Raw genomic sequence first — 16,633 nt, 5'->3', positions numbered from 1 at the left:
ATATTTAAAATCATTCCAAAGGAAAAACAGAACTAACACATTGTCATTGTAGGTAATAATGTTAAATCATGCATATAAGCTTAATTTTCCTCAGATCTACTCGGTAACACGTATAACTGATAAAGGTTGGTAATCATTGTAGAGTGAGAAACCTTACAAAACCAAACAAAAAAAGACAAACATTCCGGGATGGAAATACATGGAGGATATGAACAGGCACTTCACAGAAGTAGAAACGGCCAATAACATATCAAGGATGGCAAAGGCCCTGATTTCAGGTAAAGGTAAACTGAGTCAGTAAATTGTTACCCACGGAATATTTACCAAGCATAGGGATCTACGCGAGAAGAGGCCGCCTTGGCTGCCAGAAAGTACTCACTGGAGGGCCCAAGCTGCCCGTGGGGGAGGAGGCGCTGAGTCCCTGGACACAGAGCCTGGCAGCGGCCTTCCAGCGCAGCAGGAGCCAGAGCAGCTGCTTCCTGGGCCACTTGGCTCCCAAGCCCGCAGGTCCCCAGGTGAGACTCTGTGCTCAGCCGGCTGTAGTGCTTCTGCAGTGCTGGGAGAGCACCCACAGCTGCAGCCGACAATGGTGTCCTTGCAAGTCCTTTGCTGCAGAGGGTTCCACTGCCCATTGTTCAGCACCTGGCAGCAGCCTGTGCAGGCCGCCTTGGCCTTGTGGACTACGACGCAGTAGAAAGCAGCTAATTGGTCTGCTAGGCACTGCGTGACTCTGCATGAGTCCTCCAGGCCAGGGTCTTAATAGGAGGGTGAGGAGGGTTGGTGGTGGAGGGTCGGGGGAAGCACTTCCCAGCACCTGCTCTTGTGCCTGCTTGGTTCTGCCTGGAGCTCCTGCCCCATGCTCCCCCCTGAAGTCAGCCACGCCCTCTAGACCCAGGTTGCTCCCTGGCCAGCTGCCTATTGCTCAGTCAACGTGCCCATTTGCTACCTGGTCAAGATGCCTCCCTCAGGGTTGGTGCTGGCCCACCAGCCTCTCCTGTTGGCCAGAGTCACATGTTTCAAGGGCCAAAACACAATCTACCACCATGACACTGGGCCTTGCCATGGCTGGGTCTTCGCTCTGCTCCCTCCAGCTGCACGGATGGCATGGTGCTGGGTCCTAACCGGGGTCCTGGCTGCCTGCAGAGGCCGAAAGTGTTGAAGATCTCTGCAGGGCTGGGCCTCTCGTACACTGGCAGCCTGTTGCCCTTGGATGCCTTCAGAATTGCAAACCTTGGAGCAAAGCCTTCCCTGGTTCTCAGCCACTTCCTGCAGTTGCTGAGCACAGGAGAGAAAATGTCTGTCACCGACTAAATCAGAATAAGCAATTTCCAGATTCTGGGTCACCCCACCTCTAGAGGCCACAAGTGGGGGTGGGCATGTGTTGTGTGCCTCATTTCCTACACATCCCTTTGAAACGTTTGGAACTAAGAGATGCAGAGAGCACAAAACCCTTAGGACAGGCAATCCCAGAAAGCTGTGAAGATACTGCTGTCTTTGTCAGCAGCCCAAGAGTTAGACTCTTTAACAGTCCAGCATGTTATGGGGCCTCGTGGCACATTAGCAGTGGCTCCCTCGTGGCACGCTCCGTGGGCCAACGCTGCATGCTCGCCCTCAAAGCAGAGGCAGCGGCCCGCCCGCCCGGCCAGAGCACAGGAGGCCAAGGGCAACCTCATTCCCAGCTCACCTGGGGCTCGGGGACAGGTTGCTCTCGCCCCAGTCTTCCCCGCATGGCTCAGCCTCTGCAGAGAAGTTCCCTTCACCGCATCCATCGCCTACCAAACTGAAGGCGCCTGCAGGACACCTAGCTACCTGCCATCCAGAGGGGATGAGTGGGTTTAGAGGCTTTTCAGCTCTTTCCTTGTTCATCTCCCCGACCAAGGAAGGCAGGACCCATTCGGCTGAAGGCCGTCTGCATCTTCTCCTCTAAGGAGTTGGATTTTTTGTCTCTGGTGCACATAAGGTACAATCTTCCTGACACCAGTATGTGGATTTTTAGCCTGTAAGTCTGAAAGGACCACAAGCTCTTCTGCAGCTCTTTACTAGCATTTGTCGACCCTCATGGACTGATTTAAATACTTATTTTCCTTGAGCCATTTTCCATCCCACCTCACTGTCCTGCCTTCCACCACTCTTGGATGAATGGATGCTGCAATTCTAGGTGTTGTAATTTGTGGACCTGTTATTTTTGTTGTTTTCTGTGAGGCACATATATTGGATGTGAGAGGTAAAGAAGCACTCAGTTTTTCCTGGTCACTGCCTTGGTAGCCATTACTATCTTGTTTCTTGTCACTCAGGTTAGGTTGTGGTCTCTTGCTCCACCACAAAAACATAAAATAAAACAGAATAGATCCTGAAGACATGGAACAAGAGGAAAGACCACATAGCCATATCTTCAGTGTTTTGAGGAGTGTCTTTTTTTCCCCTTGAAGGGAAAAGGCTTTTTCAACTGGTACGTTTGAAGTTGCCCTACTATAAGAGGTACCAATTTGGGATGAGTGCTACTGCAATACAGAATGCTCAGAGAACCTGAACTGTTAAACTCGACAGATCTGAAACTTACTGTTGGCCACCATCGAATCTGTCTGGGGTTTTAAAGGAATATTTGGTGCTGTAAATAGGAACCAAAGGGGTAAATTTATTAAATCCATTAAACCTGTGATTGGTTACTCTTTTCTTGCAACTTTAAAGAAACTAAAAATGGGGGAAGAGGCAGATGTCAAAACACTGTCCAATTTTATTTTTTGAAACAATTTTGTTTTTATTTCAGAGAGGAAGGGAAAAAGAGAGATAGAAACGATATTGATCGGCAGCCTCCTACACAACCATTACTGGGGATCAAGCCTATAACTTGAACATGTGTCTTTGACCTGAAGCAAACCTGACACCCTTTAGTCCACAGGATAATGCTCTATCCACAGAGCCAAACCAGCTAGGGCATTTGTCCAATTTTAAAATGTCACAATTAAACATGAGCTAGTTTCAATCAATCAATCTATCAATCAGTAAATATTGTGTGTGTATCTTCATGTGGAATATAATAACTATGACAAGAACAGTATGACATGTCTTTGTGTCACCATCATTGCCTACTTATTCATCTACCTTTTGCTTTTTCCACTTGTGCTCCAAATGCTATGACTGTTTTTGACAAGTGCTAGAGAGGATGCAGAGAAAAAGGAATGCTGTGGAAAACAGTATGGTGTTTCCTAAAAAAAATTAAAAATGGAACTGCCATTTGACCTAGAAACACCAATGAGAAAGGTTCTATGAATCCTTATGATCATAGCAGCACAACTTATCATAGCTAAGATTTGGAAACAGCCTAAATGTCCATCAGCAGATGAGTGGATTATAAAACTGTGGTACATCTACACAGTGGAATACTATGCTGCTGTAAAAAAAAAGAAGGAATTCTTACCATTTTCAACAGCATGGATGGAACTAGAGAGCATTATGCTAAGTGAAATAAGCCAGTCAGTGAAAGATAAATACCACATGATCTTACTCATTTGTGGAATATAAAGAACATTATAAACTGATGAAGAAAAATAGATACAGAGGCATAGTAGCATCAAATAGACGGTCACACTACAGCCGGAAGGCAGGGGATGGTCGGGAGGAGGTAAGAGATCAATTTGTATGCATGCATATAAGCATAACCAATGGATGTAAGACACTGGGGGTGGGGGTGAGGGCATGTGCCGGGCTGTAGGGGAGGCCAGGAGGAGGTCAATGTGTGGGGGAGGGAAGAGACATATGCACTACTATTTGTAGTACTTTAAACAATAAAAGTAAATTTTTTTAAAAAAGAGAAAAGAAGCCTGTGTGCCACCAGGATGCCTACGAAGTGGATTTCAGTTCTGCTGCTGCTACAGCTGAGTGGTCACTTCAGCCCTGGGAGTTGTGGAAAGGTGCTGGTGTGGCCCACAGAATACAGCCACTGGATCAACATGAAGACCATCCTGGATGCACTTGTCCAGAGAGGTCATCAAGTGACTGAAGAAATGTTTTGGGAAGGTTCTGACTTTGTTGAAAAGCTCTGTAAAGATGCTGTTTTTAATAAGAAACTTATGAGAAAACTACAGGAGTCAAGGTTTGATGTTGTTCTTGCAGATGCCTTTGGAGCATGTGGTCAGCTGTTGGCTGAGCTACTTAACATACCTTTTATGTACAGTCTCCGCTTCTCTCCTGGCTATAAAATTGAAAAGTATAGTGGAGGACTGCCATTCCCTCCATCCTATGTACCTGTTGTCTTTTCAGAATTAAGTGACCAAATGACTTTCATGGAGAGGGTAAAAAATATGGTCTATGTGCTCTATTTTGACTTTTGCCTGCAAACGTATAATCAGAAGAAGTGGGATCAGTTTCTGAATGAAGTACTAGGTAAGCTATGTTTTTCCTTGGTAGCATGAAGTCCTAATTTTCTTAGTGCTTTGGAAGATGAGTTGGTATAAATATTGAGAGGAATTTGTCTTTTATAAGTGAAATGATTAAATATTCTCTAATAATAAAGGCATAATATGCTAATTAGACCAGACAGCCAAATGACCTTCTAGATGTCCTTCCAGAGGACCTTCCAGACAAAGTTGGGGCTGTGAGGGCCAAGCCCCTTGCACAAATTTCGTTCACTGGGCCTCTAGTAATATATAATGATCTTTTAACCTCACAAACGCAGGGAGAGTGTTCCCCCCAAAAAATGTATACAAACGTTTTTCTGATAGCTCAGTTGATGTTTCTTTCTTTTCAGATTTATCTCATTGGAGTTAATAATGATTCAAAGTGTGACTATATTTGTGGGACACCCTATATTACAGAAATGCTTAAATTATAAGGTTAGTTTCAACCCTAGGGTACACTAGGATGGGATACTCCAGGAAGTTAGAGACCCCAAATTGAAGCACTGAGGAGTTCCATCAGCAATCACATACCCATTCTTCTTTGTTTGTTTGTAAAAGGCTTCATTTTTTAGAAGAGTGTTAGGTCCACAGCAAAATTAAGTAGAGATTTCCCATATATGCCCTGCTTCCTTATTGTCAGCATTCCCCAGCAGAGATGTATATTTGTTACAATTGATGAAAATATACTGAATTATTATTGTTATGTAAATTCCATAGTTTATAATATGGTTCACGCTTGGCATTGTATATTCTGTGATTTTTGGACAAATTTATAATGTTTGTATCCACCATTATAGTATTGTAAAGAGTAGTTTAACTGCCCTAAAAATCCTCTGAGCAGTGGCTCTGTCCATTTAACCTACATATCAATTTTACTATAATTTTTTTCTTCAATAAATGCATTAGAAATTTCACTAAATATTTTCATCAAAGCACAAATGTAAATTGGGGAGTTACATATTTTTAGCACAATGTCTATAGACCATTGGGGAAATTGTTTCTATTTGTTTCTCTTCAGTTTTCTTATTTAAATATTAAACTCTTTTGCCATAATACCTGAAGGAGTCTTTGACAATGGAAAAATATGAATCTGTCTCAAATAGAAATCTATAACTCTAAGTTTTTAATGATTATATTGCTTCATCAAGTGCTTACAAATCATCTGTTTTAAAGGCCTAAAATCTTGTTGAAAGGTAGATAATCAAGTTAAAAGTCTATATTTTTTGAAAACTATATTTCTCCATTACAGACAAAATTAAGAGTGAGCACATCTATTTCCATACTCTATGAAAGCTTTCCAGATGTTTTTGGCAAATATTTTTATTTCACATACAAATATTGTTAAGCTCTGAACATCAACCAAATGCAATAGTGGCCATACTCTCAAAGATCTCACAATTTACTTGTAAAATCTAGAAATAAGGGAAAAGCTTGCCAAATTGTAGAATCTAGACTGAATATTCTAGGGAAAGGCATTTCCGTGTGTATGGTAGGGTTGATTGACTAAAGAGTTGAAATCACTGTTTACATTCGTTAATTTTGAAGCTCTACAGTATAAACAAATGCATACTTAATTCTTTAGTGCTTAAATAAATGTGTATGATTCTGAATGTACTGATGTGATATTAGAGATAAAAGTCTAAATAAATAATGTGTGTGCATATACTGTATTTTCAAGCCAATCACTTTATTTGTATTTTTTTATTTTTATTTATTCATATTTATTTTTAAAATATGTTTTTATTAATTTCAAAGAAAGAGGATGGGACAGGGAGAGAGAAAAATATTGATATGAGAGAGAAACATTGATCAGTTGCCTCTTGTGCAGGAACCAAACCCGCAACCTGAATATGTGTCCTGACAGCGAATCTAATAGCAACCTTTCAGAGCACAGGATGACCCTCAACCAACTGAGCCACACTGGCCAGGGCTAAGACAATCACTTTTTCTATATAATTTTTTTCTTTAATTTTATTAACATAAATATTGTGCAACCATGTATGGTACAGGGGCTCATAAGAAAATTTTCTTTTTTTTTAATTCTTTCTTATTTAAAGGATTACATATGTCTCCTTTTTCCTGCATTGACCTCTTGCTGGCCACCCCAACCCTCAGAACATGCCCTCACCCCTGCTAGTGTCTGTGTCCTTTGGTTATGCTTATATTCATGCATACAAGTCCTTTGGTTGATTGCGAGAGGGTGCAGGCAAGGCTGAGGGAAACCACCAGTGCACCATCGGGGCTGGGGAGGGACACAGGAGGTTGGCCAGGGGAGGGTCCACGGGAGGGCTCCAGGGCATGTCTGACTTATTTTGCTCACTCTAATGGACCAGATCCCAACAGCAAGCTAACCTACCAGTTGGACCATTGCACGTCACAGTGATGGATGACCGGTCAACTGTCTGCCCCCTGGTGGTCAGTGCATGTCATAGCTAGCGGTTGAGCAGCCTTACCATATCATTAGCATATTACACTTTGCTTGGCTGAACAGATGACCAGATGAGCAGACACTTAGCATATTAGGCTTTTATTATATAGGACTACAGGCCCAGTGCACAGATTTGTGCACCAGTGGGGTCCCTCAGCCTGTCTATGCCCTCTCCCAATCCGGAACCCCTCAGAGGATATCAGATAGCCAGTTTTGGCCTGATCCCCACAGGTCCAATTGAGACAGGAGAGAGCTTGATCCTGTGCATTGAGCGTCTGTCCGCTCGTGGTCAATGCACATCATAGAGACCAGTTGACTGGTCATTTGGTTGCTTAGGCTTTTATATATATAACTCATATTTACTAGTTTTAATCCATGTTTCAGGCTATAATAGTCTCATGTTTAATTTATTAAGACACATTTTTAATCAGTTTCTCTTCTTTTAAACTCTTGCTTTTGTATGTTTAGCTGCCAGAATTATTTGCTAAAGGAAAAATGTGATCTTCTGATTTTTCTTCTTTAAAATTTGGGTAAATAACACTTGCCTATAAATTTAAATTGAAACCATTCTACACTACCTATTGTCTCATATTTCAATCTAACTTTCTTCAATAACCTACTTCCCACAACTTTCTGTGTGATCCATACACACTGGAATGTTTCTCATTCCTCTACTCATTGTGAAATCTATCCTTTGGCCACACTCTGTCTAGATCCTACCAAGGCTTTCATCTAACCTCATATGTTATCAATTTTACTACCGTTGTTTCCAATTATTCCATAAAGGATTATGTTTTTTCTCTGTAATTCTGAACACCCTGTACTAGTCATAAGACTCTTATCCAAGCAAATTATTTGCTATTTCACATAGGGAAAATGATGTGGAATATGTTTTAACCTAAACCACTTGCCCACCTCAAACTCAGAGTGGAATGGATGTTGGTGTGTGTTTATGTGTGTGTGTGAGAGAGAGAGAGAGAGAGAGAGAGAGAGAGAGAGAGGGAGACAGAGAGAGATTAACTTTAGGCGGTTCCTATTTGTTATTTTCCTTATTCCCAATCTGGTTTTTAAAATAATTTTTCCCAGATATCTTTTTTATTTCTGTTTTATTCCCCCAATAAACATTAACCTTGCTTATAATGCAAAAATGTTTCCTTTTAAAGTTAATTTTTAACTTATTATGTTTTTATTGCCATCTGCACTAGGCAGAAACACCCTAAAACCTCTGCAGAGCAGTGTGTGACGGAGCTGCTGTCATGTTATCCAAGAAGTGGGCTTTGGCGGTTCTGCTGCTACAGCTCTGTACTGCTGGCTGTGGATTCTGTGGAAAGGTTCTGGTATGGCCGGTTGACATGAGCCATTGGCTTAATATAAAGACTATTCTAGAGGAACTCACAAAGAAAGGACATGAAGTAACCGTGTTGACTTTTCCACATACTAAGCTCATTGACTACAGGAAACATTCCCTACTGAATTTTGAGGTATTACATTCAGAATATCCAAAAGAATTAGCAGAGAAAGCACAAGACAAATTTCTGGATGTAATTTTGAATGACTTGTCAAACTTAACACCCTGGCGATCAACAATATGATTGAATGATGTTCTTTGTTTTTTGTGTTTTTTTTTTAAATATATTTTATTGAGCTTTTACAGAGAGGAAAGGAGAGAGATAGAGAGTTAGAAACATCAATGAGAGAGAAACATCGACCAGCTGCCTCCTGCAAATCTCCCACTGGGGATGTGCCCGCAACCCAGGCACATGACCTTGACCGGAATCGAAACCGGGACCTTTCAGTCCGCAGGCCGACGCTCTATCCACTGAGCCAAACTGGTTTTGGCTAAAACATAGTGTTTTGGACATAAAAAATGAGTCAGTTCTCCTCAGTTCGGTCAATAAATTAAATGCAGCCAATCAGCATATCAGTTGGATTTTTTAAGGACTCAGACTTACTCTAAAAATTGTATGGCTCTCTCTCTCTCTCTCAGTGGTGGCTCATTAAATAAATTGTGAAGTATTCATAAAGTGAAGAGGAAATATAGAACTAAAAGGTTCCATGGTTACTCTTGTCTTTATAGTCATCAGACCACTTCTCATAAGACAACTTGATACTTGTTAGGAATGTTTGTCATATTTGGATATTACATAAATATAGTACATTGAGTTTCCATATTAGAGCAAGTTCTAGCTATTCTTAGTGAAGACAGTATAATGTTTATCCTAAAAGCAAGATAACCTACATATCTGATATTAGTAATGAGTTAAAATATGGTTATTAACACATATATTCTATTTAATCCATCTGTATCTACTACAAACAATTTTTTATAATTAGTGATGATTACACTCAATCTTATACCATTTTTACTAGAACAGGGTGTCAACCATTTTTGTTTTACTTTATTGTTGAGTGTAATACAAATGTTGTCTCCTTTATTCCTTCTATGCTCCCAATTGCCCAGTTCTCTTGATTCCTAGGCCTTCACCATCCCAATTTCTGTGTTCATGGACAATGCATATCCTATATAATAAAAGACTAATATGTAAATTGTCCCCTTGGGAGTTCAACCGACCTGGAATTCGTTGCACGTTATGACATGGGCTGACCACCAGGAGATGGCGCAGAACAAAGGCAGACCCTGGCCAGCAACCAGAAAGCCCCAATTGACCCTGAATGCTGGCCAGGGATAGGAACCCTACCCATGCACAAATATACACAAGTTCTTTGGTTAAACTCTTCCCACCACCCCACTCCCCACTTCCCTGTAATATTCTTCAGTCTGTTCCATGTTTCCATACATCTTGTTGTATTTTATTCATCAATGTATTTTATGCAGCAATGGGGACAGAGCTCAGGAAATGTCTCTATTTTGGGATTTGCCTGGGATCATTTATTAGGATAGAGTTAGCTGTCAGCTTGGCTTGGGCATAATGGTCCAAGAAAGCTTCATACACATGTATGAAGTTTGGTAGATTAGCAGGGCACTTTGATTCTTACTTCATGTGAGCTCTCTAACAGGCAAGTCTGGGCTTTGTCACATGATAACAGAATTCCTGAAGAGCTTCTTTGAAAGTTCTAGGCCTAGGTTTAGAAGTTACACAGTATAACTTCTGCCATATTCTATTGATAAAACAGGTCATGAGGCAAGCCCAAATTCAAAGGATGTTGAAATAGACCCATACCTCTCAATATGAATTGCAAAGAATATATAGCATTTGTAACATACAACAGAAAAAAAATCATTTAATATATTTATAAAATCAAGTGAAGGTCAGTAATAGGAAATATAATTTTCAAACCCAATTCTAATTAAAAAAATCTCTACTTTATGTATAAAAAAGTATTATGCTTTGTGAAATCTTTATGTTTACTTGTCTTTAAAATTAAACAATTCTATGAGATATAGCTAAGGTTTCATTTGACTTTCTGAATCAAAGTATCTAATCTCTGTCTTCTAGTTTCAAATATTCTACTATTCCACTATATTATGTAATATCTCTGTTAAGAAGGAAAAATGCTTATCTGTGAATGAGTTTTCTCTGGGAATTATCACTCCTTCCTTCTAAATTGATTTAAAGTAATTCATTAAGTATATCTAAAATTTTGTGAGTTAACATTAGAAATATCAGTGTCTGTTTTCTGAGACATGAGGCAAAATGTCAAAGTCTCCTACGCTTTTCCTATCTGAATGATTTCTAATATTAATTTTACAACAATCACCTGTTTGCAGGAGTCAAAAGGAAATTAGTGAACACTTAGTGAAAATGTACTCTCTTTTAGAAAAGTTCTCAGTCCTTTATATGTATTAACTCACAGAAGACACATAGAAATCCTTTTATAGGCATTATTATTCTTTCTTTTTTAGGACTATGGAAACTAAAGTACAGGAAGTTCAAGTCCTCTACCCAAGTGTTCATGGGGAGGAAGTAACGAAGTGGGGAGGAAGTAACGAAGGTGGGACTAAAGCAGAGTAGTCTGGCACCTGGACCTAACTACTTTGCATATTGCATTAATTAAAAAAGAAGAGAAAGACACTGACTCCAAAACTCCACATATTACTTGAGAGACATTGTGCTAAGTACCAAGTGTACAACAATATAGAAGACCACGAAAATTAGTTTTTCTCGATCTGAGTGGTCTTTTCAACAGACACCTTCCGTAGTCAGAATATATTGCTCAACTAGCCAAACTTATTTTAGCCAAGAAAGGTGTTTCCTTATCACCATCTCTCATGTATAAAACATTTTTGTTATGTCACTATTGTAAAAAAAATTTTAAAACCTAAGAAAAACATCCCTTTCAAATGGAACCTAATCATCTCTAGTAGAAATGTCATGATTATTTTTATTAACTAATAGGGCTTATAAGGTTAATTTAAGATTATACGGGAGGAAAAAAAAATGGCGGCTAAATAGGCAGCAGTTTCATGCACCTCCTGCTAGGGCCAGGCCAGAAAAGCAAATAAATCAGAGAACACCCTCCCTTAATTAACAAATTAGATACAGCTGAGGAGACAATTTCCAATAAGGAAGGTAAGAGAACACCTAGAGAATGTCACTTGCCAGCCTTTATTTGCATGGAACCACCACCATGCCCTGGCAGGGAATGGTGCAGTACCTCCCAGCAGGCTCCCAGACATCTGCAGGGAGCATGCACACTGCCTGAGTGAGCTCCGTCAACAGGCCTCCTCACCAGCCCGCTGGGACCCAGTGTTCTAGGATCTAGCTCCAAGACCCTGCAATGAGTGCAAGCCAGAGGGAACCCTGTACCCCACTTCCACCCCAGAACCCAGAACCATGCTGCTAGCCTGACTCCAAGGCTCCCAGCATGCACTCTGGCCCCAGCAATGGAACCTGCTGCCTAGGAAACCTGGAGAAACACAGAGGATGCCACAGGGCAGCTTTGACAGTGCCACGCAGAGCAACCTACACCTGCTTCACCCAGGCTACCAAGACAGTCCTGCCAGGGCCATTCAGAGCAACCCAACACATTCCTCACTCCAGGAAAGGGGAGAGTGCAGACTGAGCAGCCCAGGGCAACACGCGCCCGCTCCACACTAAGGAGAGGTGAAATGGAGTAACATAGCAAGCATCTCACTCTGGGCTATAAGAAAGGAGGGACTGTGTGACTCAGAGCAACCTGCACCTGCTTCCCCCCCATCCCTGGGAAAGTCCTACAAGGGCTACCTGGAGAAATACAATACACCCCTTCCTCTGCCATATGAAAGCACTGCAAAGGCAACCCTGAGCAAGCTGATGTGCTCAGGCAGGGGCCACAGGACTGCTCTGCAAATGCCCTGCCAGAGGGACCTACAGTGCCACCCTGCCACAGGTGCTGGGCTGCACAGTGAACTACATGCAAGAGAGCTATGGGTCCTCACAGGGAGTTGCACATCAGAGGAACTGTGCATGTGCACCCACCACCCTGAAGCAGACAACTGATAGTCCAGGTCTGTGGGAGAAGGGGATATAACTCAGAGCAGAGACAATAAAGGCATGAAACTCAAGACAGACTCAACCTCGGAGCTAAAACTTTCCAGACCATTGTCCTAATAGGGTCTTCAACCTCTGAAATCCAAAGCAGTGTTCCCAGGGCCAGAAAGAGATAGCAAAAATGAGGAGACAAAGAAACAATTCCCCAAGGAAAGAAAAGGGGGAATAGCCAGAAAAGGAGCTAAATGAAACTGAGGCATGTTGTCAGAAAAGCAATTGAAAGTAACTGTCTTACAGTTCATAAACTGGATGGATGAGAAATTCAACAACTTATGTAAGAATCAAGAGGAAATAAAAAATCATATAGCTACAATAAAAAACAGGATGGAAGGTTTCAACACTAGCCTAGAACAGTGGTCAGCAAACAAAATACTGACTTCTACACATGGGCCACGAAGTTTCAATTGCACTATACATGTGTGCCCACACGTGGTATTTTGTGGAAGAGCCACACTCAAGCGGCCAAAGAGCCGCATGTGGCTCACGAGCCGCAGTTTGCCGACCACTGGCCTAAAAGAAGCAGAGGGCCGAATTAGTGAGTTAGAAGATAAGGCACAGAAACACACCCAATCTGAACAGCTATTGGAGAAAAAAATAAGAAAGATGAAGGAGATACTAAGGTAGCTTTGGGACACCATGAAATGAAGTTAAATATCTATAACAGGGGTGTCAGAAGGACAAGAGGTGGAGCAAGAATTAGAAAACCTATTTGAAGAAATAATGGCAGAAAACTTCCCTAATTTGGGGAAGAAAAAAGTCACACAAGCACAGAGAGTCCCAAACAACATGAACCTAAAAAGGCCCACACCAAGACACGTGGTTATTACAATGGCAACATTATCTATAAAGAGAAAATCTTAAAGGCTGAAGAGAGAGACAGATACCTACAAAAGAGCTCCCATTAGATTATCAAATGATTTCTCAACAAACCACATCAGTCCAGAAGGGGATGGAATGAAGTATACAAAGTTATGCAAAGCAAGGGACTGAATCCAAGAATACTCTCTTCAGCAAGACCATCATAAAAAATTAAAGGGGAAATCAGGAGCTTCATAAAAAAAAAGGGTAAGGGAGTTTATGACTACCAAGCCAGCAATGCAAGAAATGCTAAAGGGACTATTGTAAAAAGAAGAAATTGTAAAAAGATACTATGAACAACTCAATTCTAACAAAGTTGTCAACCTAGAAGAAATGGACACATTCCTAGAAAAATACCACCTTCTAAAACTCAATCAGGAAGAATAAAAAATTCTGAATAGGCTGATAACTATGAAGGAAATTGAAGCAGTGATCAAAAATCTTCCAGCAAACAAAAGCCCTGGCTTCACAGGGGAGTTTTAACAAACATTCAAAAAAGAAATAAAACCTACCCTCAGACTATTCCACATAATTCAAGAGGAAGGAACACTTCCAAACTCCTTCTATGAAGCCAGCATTACCCTAATCCTAAAACCAAATAAAGACACTATAAAGAAAGTGAATTACAGGCCAATATCTCTGATGAACATAGATGCTAAAATCCTCAACAAAATCCTAGCAAATCAGATCCAGCATTACATTAGAAAGCTCGAACACCATGACCAAGTGGGATTTATTCCAGGGATGCAAGGCTGGTACAATATCCCCAAATCAATAAGCATGATATATCACATAAACAAATTGAGAGACAAAAATCACATAATCATATCATTACATGAAAAAAAAAAGCATTTGACAAAGTCCAACATCCTTTCTTGATAAAATTTCTCAGCAAAGTGGGAAAAACCATATATGAAATACCTATAGCCAACATCATACTCAATGGGCAAAAAATAAAACCATTTCCCCTAAGGACAGGAACAAGACAGGGATTCCCACTCTCACCACTTCTGTTCGACATTTACTGGAAGTGCTAGCCATAGTGATCAAACAAGAAGAAGAAATAAAAGGCATCTAAATTGGAAAATAAAAAATAAAATTGTCATTATTTGCGAAAACATGATATTGTACGTAGAAAACCCTAAAGAGTCCATTAAAAAAGTACTAGATTTAATAAATGACTTCGGCAACATACCAGGATACTAAATGAACACCCAGAAGTCTATGGCATTTTTATCCACCAATAATGAACTCACAGAAAGAGTAAAACAAAACAAAACAAAACAATCCCATTTACTATTGCAACAAAAAACATTAAGTTACCTAGGAATAAACTTAACTAAGGAGGTAAAACACCTGTACTTGGAACACTACAGCACATTGAAAAAGAGAGAGGAAGTCAAACAAATGGAAGACTATCCCATGTTCATGGATTGATAGAATCAACATCATTAAAATGTCCATACTACCCAAAGCAATCTATAGATTCAATGCACTCTCCATTAAGATACCAATTTTAATGCACTCCCCATTAAAATTCACAGACCTAGAACAAACTCTCCAAAAATTCACATGGAAGAAAAAAAGACCCTGAATAGCTATAGCAATCCTGAGAAAGAAGAACAAAGTTGGAGGGATCAAAATACCAGTAATCAAGCTATATTGCCAAGCCACTGTTCTCAGAACTACCTGGTACTGGCACAAAAACAGACATATAGACAAATGGAACAGAACAGAGAACCCAGAAATTGACCCAAGTCATTATGCTCAGTTAGTATTTGACAAAGGAAGCAGAGTATACAATACACGGTGTTTGGAAAACTGGACAGATACATGTAAAAAAAAAATGAAACTAGACCACCAACTTACACCATACACAAAAATAAACTCAAAATGCGTTAAGGACTTAAACATAAGATGGGAAACCATAAAAATCTTAGAAGCATCCATAGGCAGCAAAATAGCAGAATTTTGTCCTAACAATATCTTTACCAATACAGCTCCTAGGGCAATTGAAACTAAGGAGAAAATAAACAAATGGGACTACGTCAAAATAAAAAGCTTCTGTGCAGCAAAAGAAACCATCAACAAAATAACAAGAAAGCTCACTGCATGGGAGATCATATTTGCCAATGTTATATCGTACAATGGCCTAATGTCCAAAATTTGTTGGAAACTCATACATCTTAACAAAAGGAAGATAAACAATCAAAAAAAATGGGCAAAGGACTTACTACTAAAAAGACACCTTTTGAAAGTGGACATACAGAAGACCAAGAAACATTTGAAAACATGCTCAAAGTCACTAATCATTTAAGAGCTGCGAATCAAAATGACAATGAGATACCATTTCACACATGTCAGAAGGCCTATCATCAACAAATGGACAAACGACAATTGCTGGTGAGGATGTGGAGAAAAAGGAACCCTTGTGCAACCACTGTGAAGAACAGTATGGAGTTTCCTCAAAAAATTAAAAAGCCAGTCAGAGAAAAATAAATATCACATGATCTCACTCATTTGTGGAATATAATAAAAAGCATAAACTGATGAACAAAAATAGATCCTGAGACAGGGAAGCACCAAACAGGCCATCAAACTTCAAAGGGAAGGCAATGAGGAGGGGTATAAGATATCAACCAAAGGACTTGTATGCATGCATATAAGCATAACCAATGGGCACAGACACTAGGAGGTTGAGGGCTTGTGAGGTTGGGGGGTGACCGGGGAGAGGCCAATGGGGGAAAAAGGATATATATGTAATACTTTAAATAATAAAGAATTAAAAAAACAAGATTATAGGGGAAATAAGTATTGGAGTTATAAAAGCATTAATCTTTATACATTCATATATATATACATATCCTATTTAATAAAAGAGAAACATGGTAATTAGCCATAAGTTCACTATTCTTCCCATTGCCTAATCAGGGTGATATGCAAATTAACTGCCAGCCAAGATGGCGGCCGACAGCCAGGCAGCTGACGCGAACAGGGAGGCTTGCTACCTCCAGTGACGGAGGAAGCCAGGTTCCCCGCCTCCCACTGCCCGCCTCTCAGCTGCTCTCTAAGAAACATTGTTACAAATATAGAAGCTAAACAAAACCCCAGAAACCTGCTTTCAGTCAGCCGGGATACTAGAGCTGAAGTCACAACAAAGTTTCAAATACAGAAAATAAACAAAGCCCAGAAACCTGCTTTCAGCAGCAGAGGTCTCAGAGCTGGAGCTGAGCCTTAGAGCTAAAGACGGCTCTCAGCTCCAGTGACAGCCATAAAAGGTAAATAAATCCCAGAATAAAAAAGAAAAAAGGAATAAAAGAGAGGTTGGGAGCTTCAGTCACCCGCCAGCCTGAAAACGGCCCTCATCCCCTCACCCAGGCTGGCCAGGCACCCCAGTGGGGACCCCCACCCTGAAAGGGTGTGAATAGCTACAAACAGCCCTCATCCACTCACCCAGA

General features: G+C 40.6%; 1 protein-coding gene across 1 annotated transcript in view; it reads left to right on the top strand.

Moving 5' to 3' along the window:
- Window positions 1-3,836: 3,836 nt before the first annotated feature.
- Window positions 3,837-16,633, top strand: part of LOC102758226 (UDP-glucuronosyltransferase 2B31-like) — a 17,210-nt gene continuing 4,413 nt past the window's right edge. Inside the window, exon 1 of the mRNA XM_006775200.2 lies at window positions 3,837-4,292. Coding sequence (XP_006775263.1) covers window positions 3,837-4,292 — 456 coding nt within the window. The remainder of the gene's footprint in view (window positions 4,293-16,633) is intronic.

Source organism: Myotis davidii, unplaced genomic scaffold, assembly GCF_000327345.1.
Source record: "Myotis davidii unplaced genomic scaffold, ASM32734v1 scaffold3669, whole genome shotgun sequence".
Taxonomy (NCBI): domain Eukaryota; kingdom Metazoa; phylum Chordata; class Mammalia; order Chiroptera; family Vespertilionidae; genus Myotis; species Myotis davidii.
The sequence above is the reverse complement of the archived record's forward strand: the minus strand, read 5'-3'. Positions and strand labels throughout refer to the sequence as shown.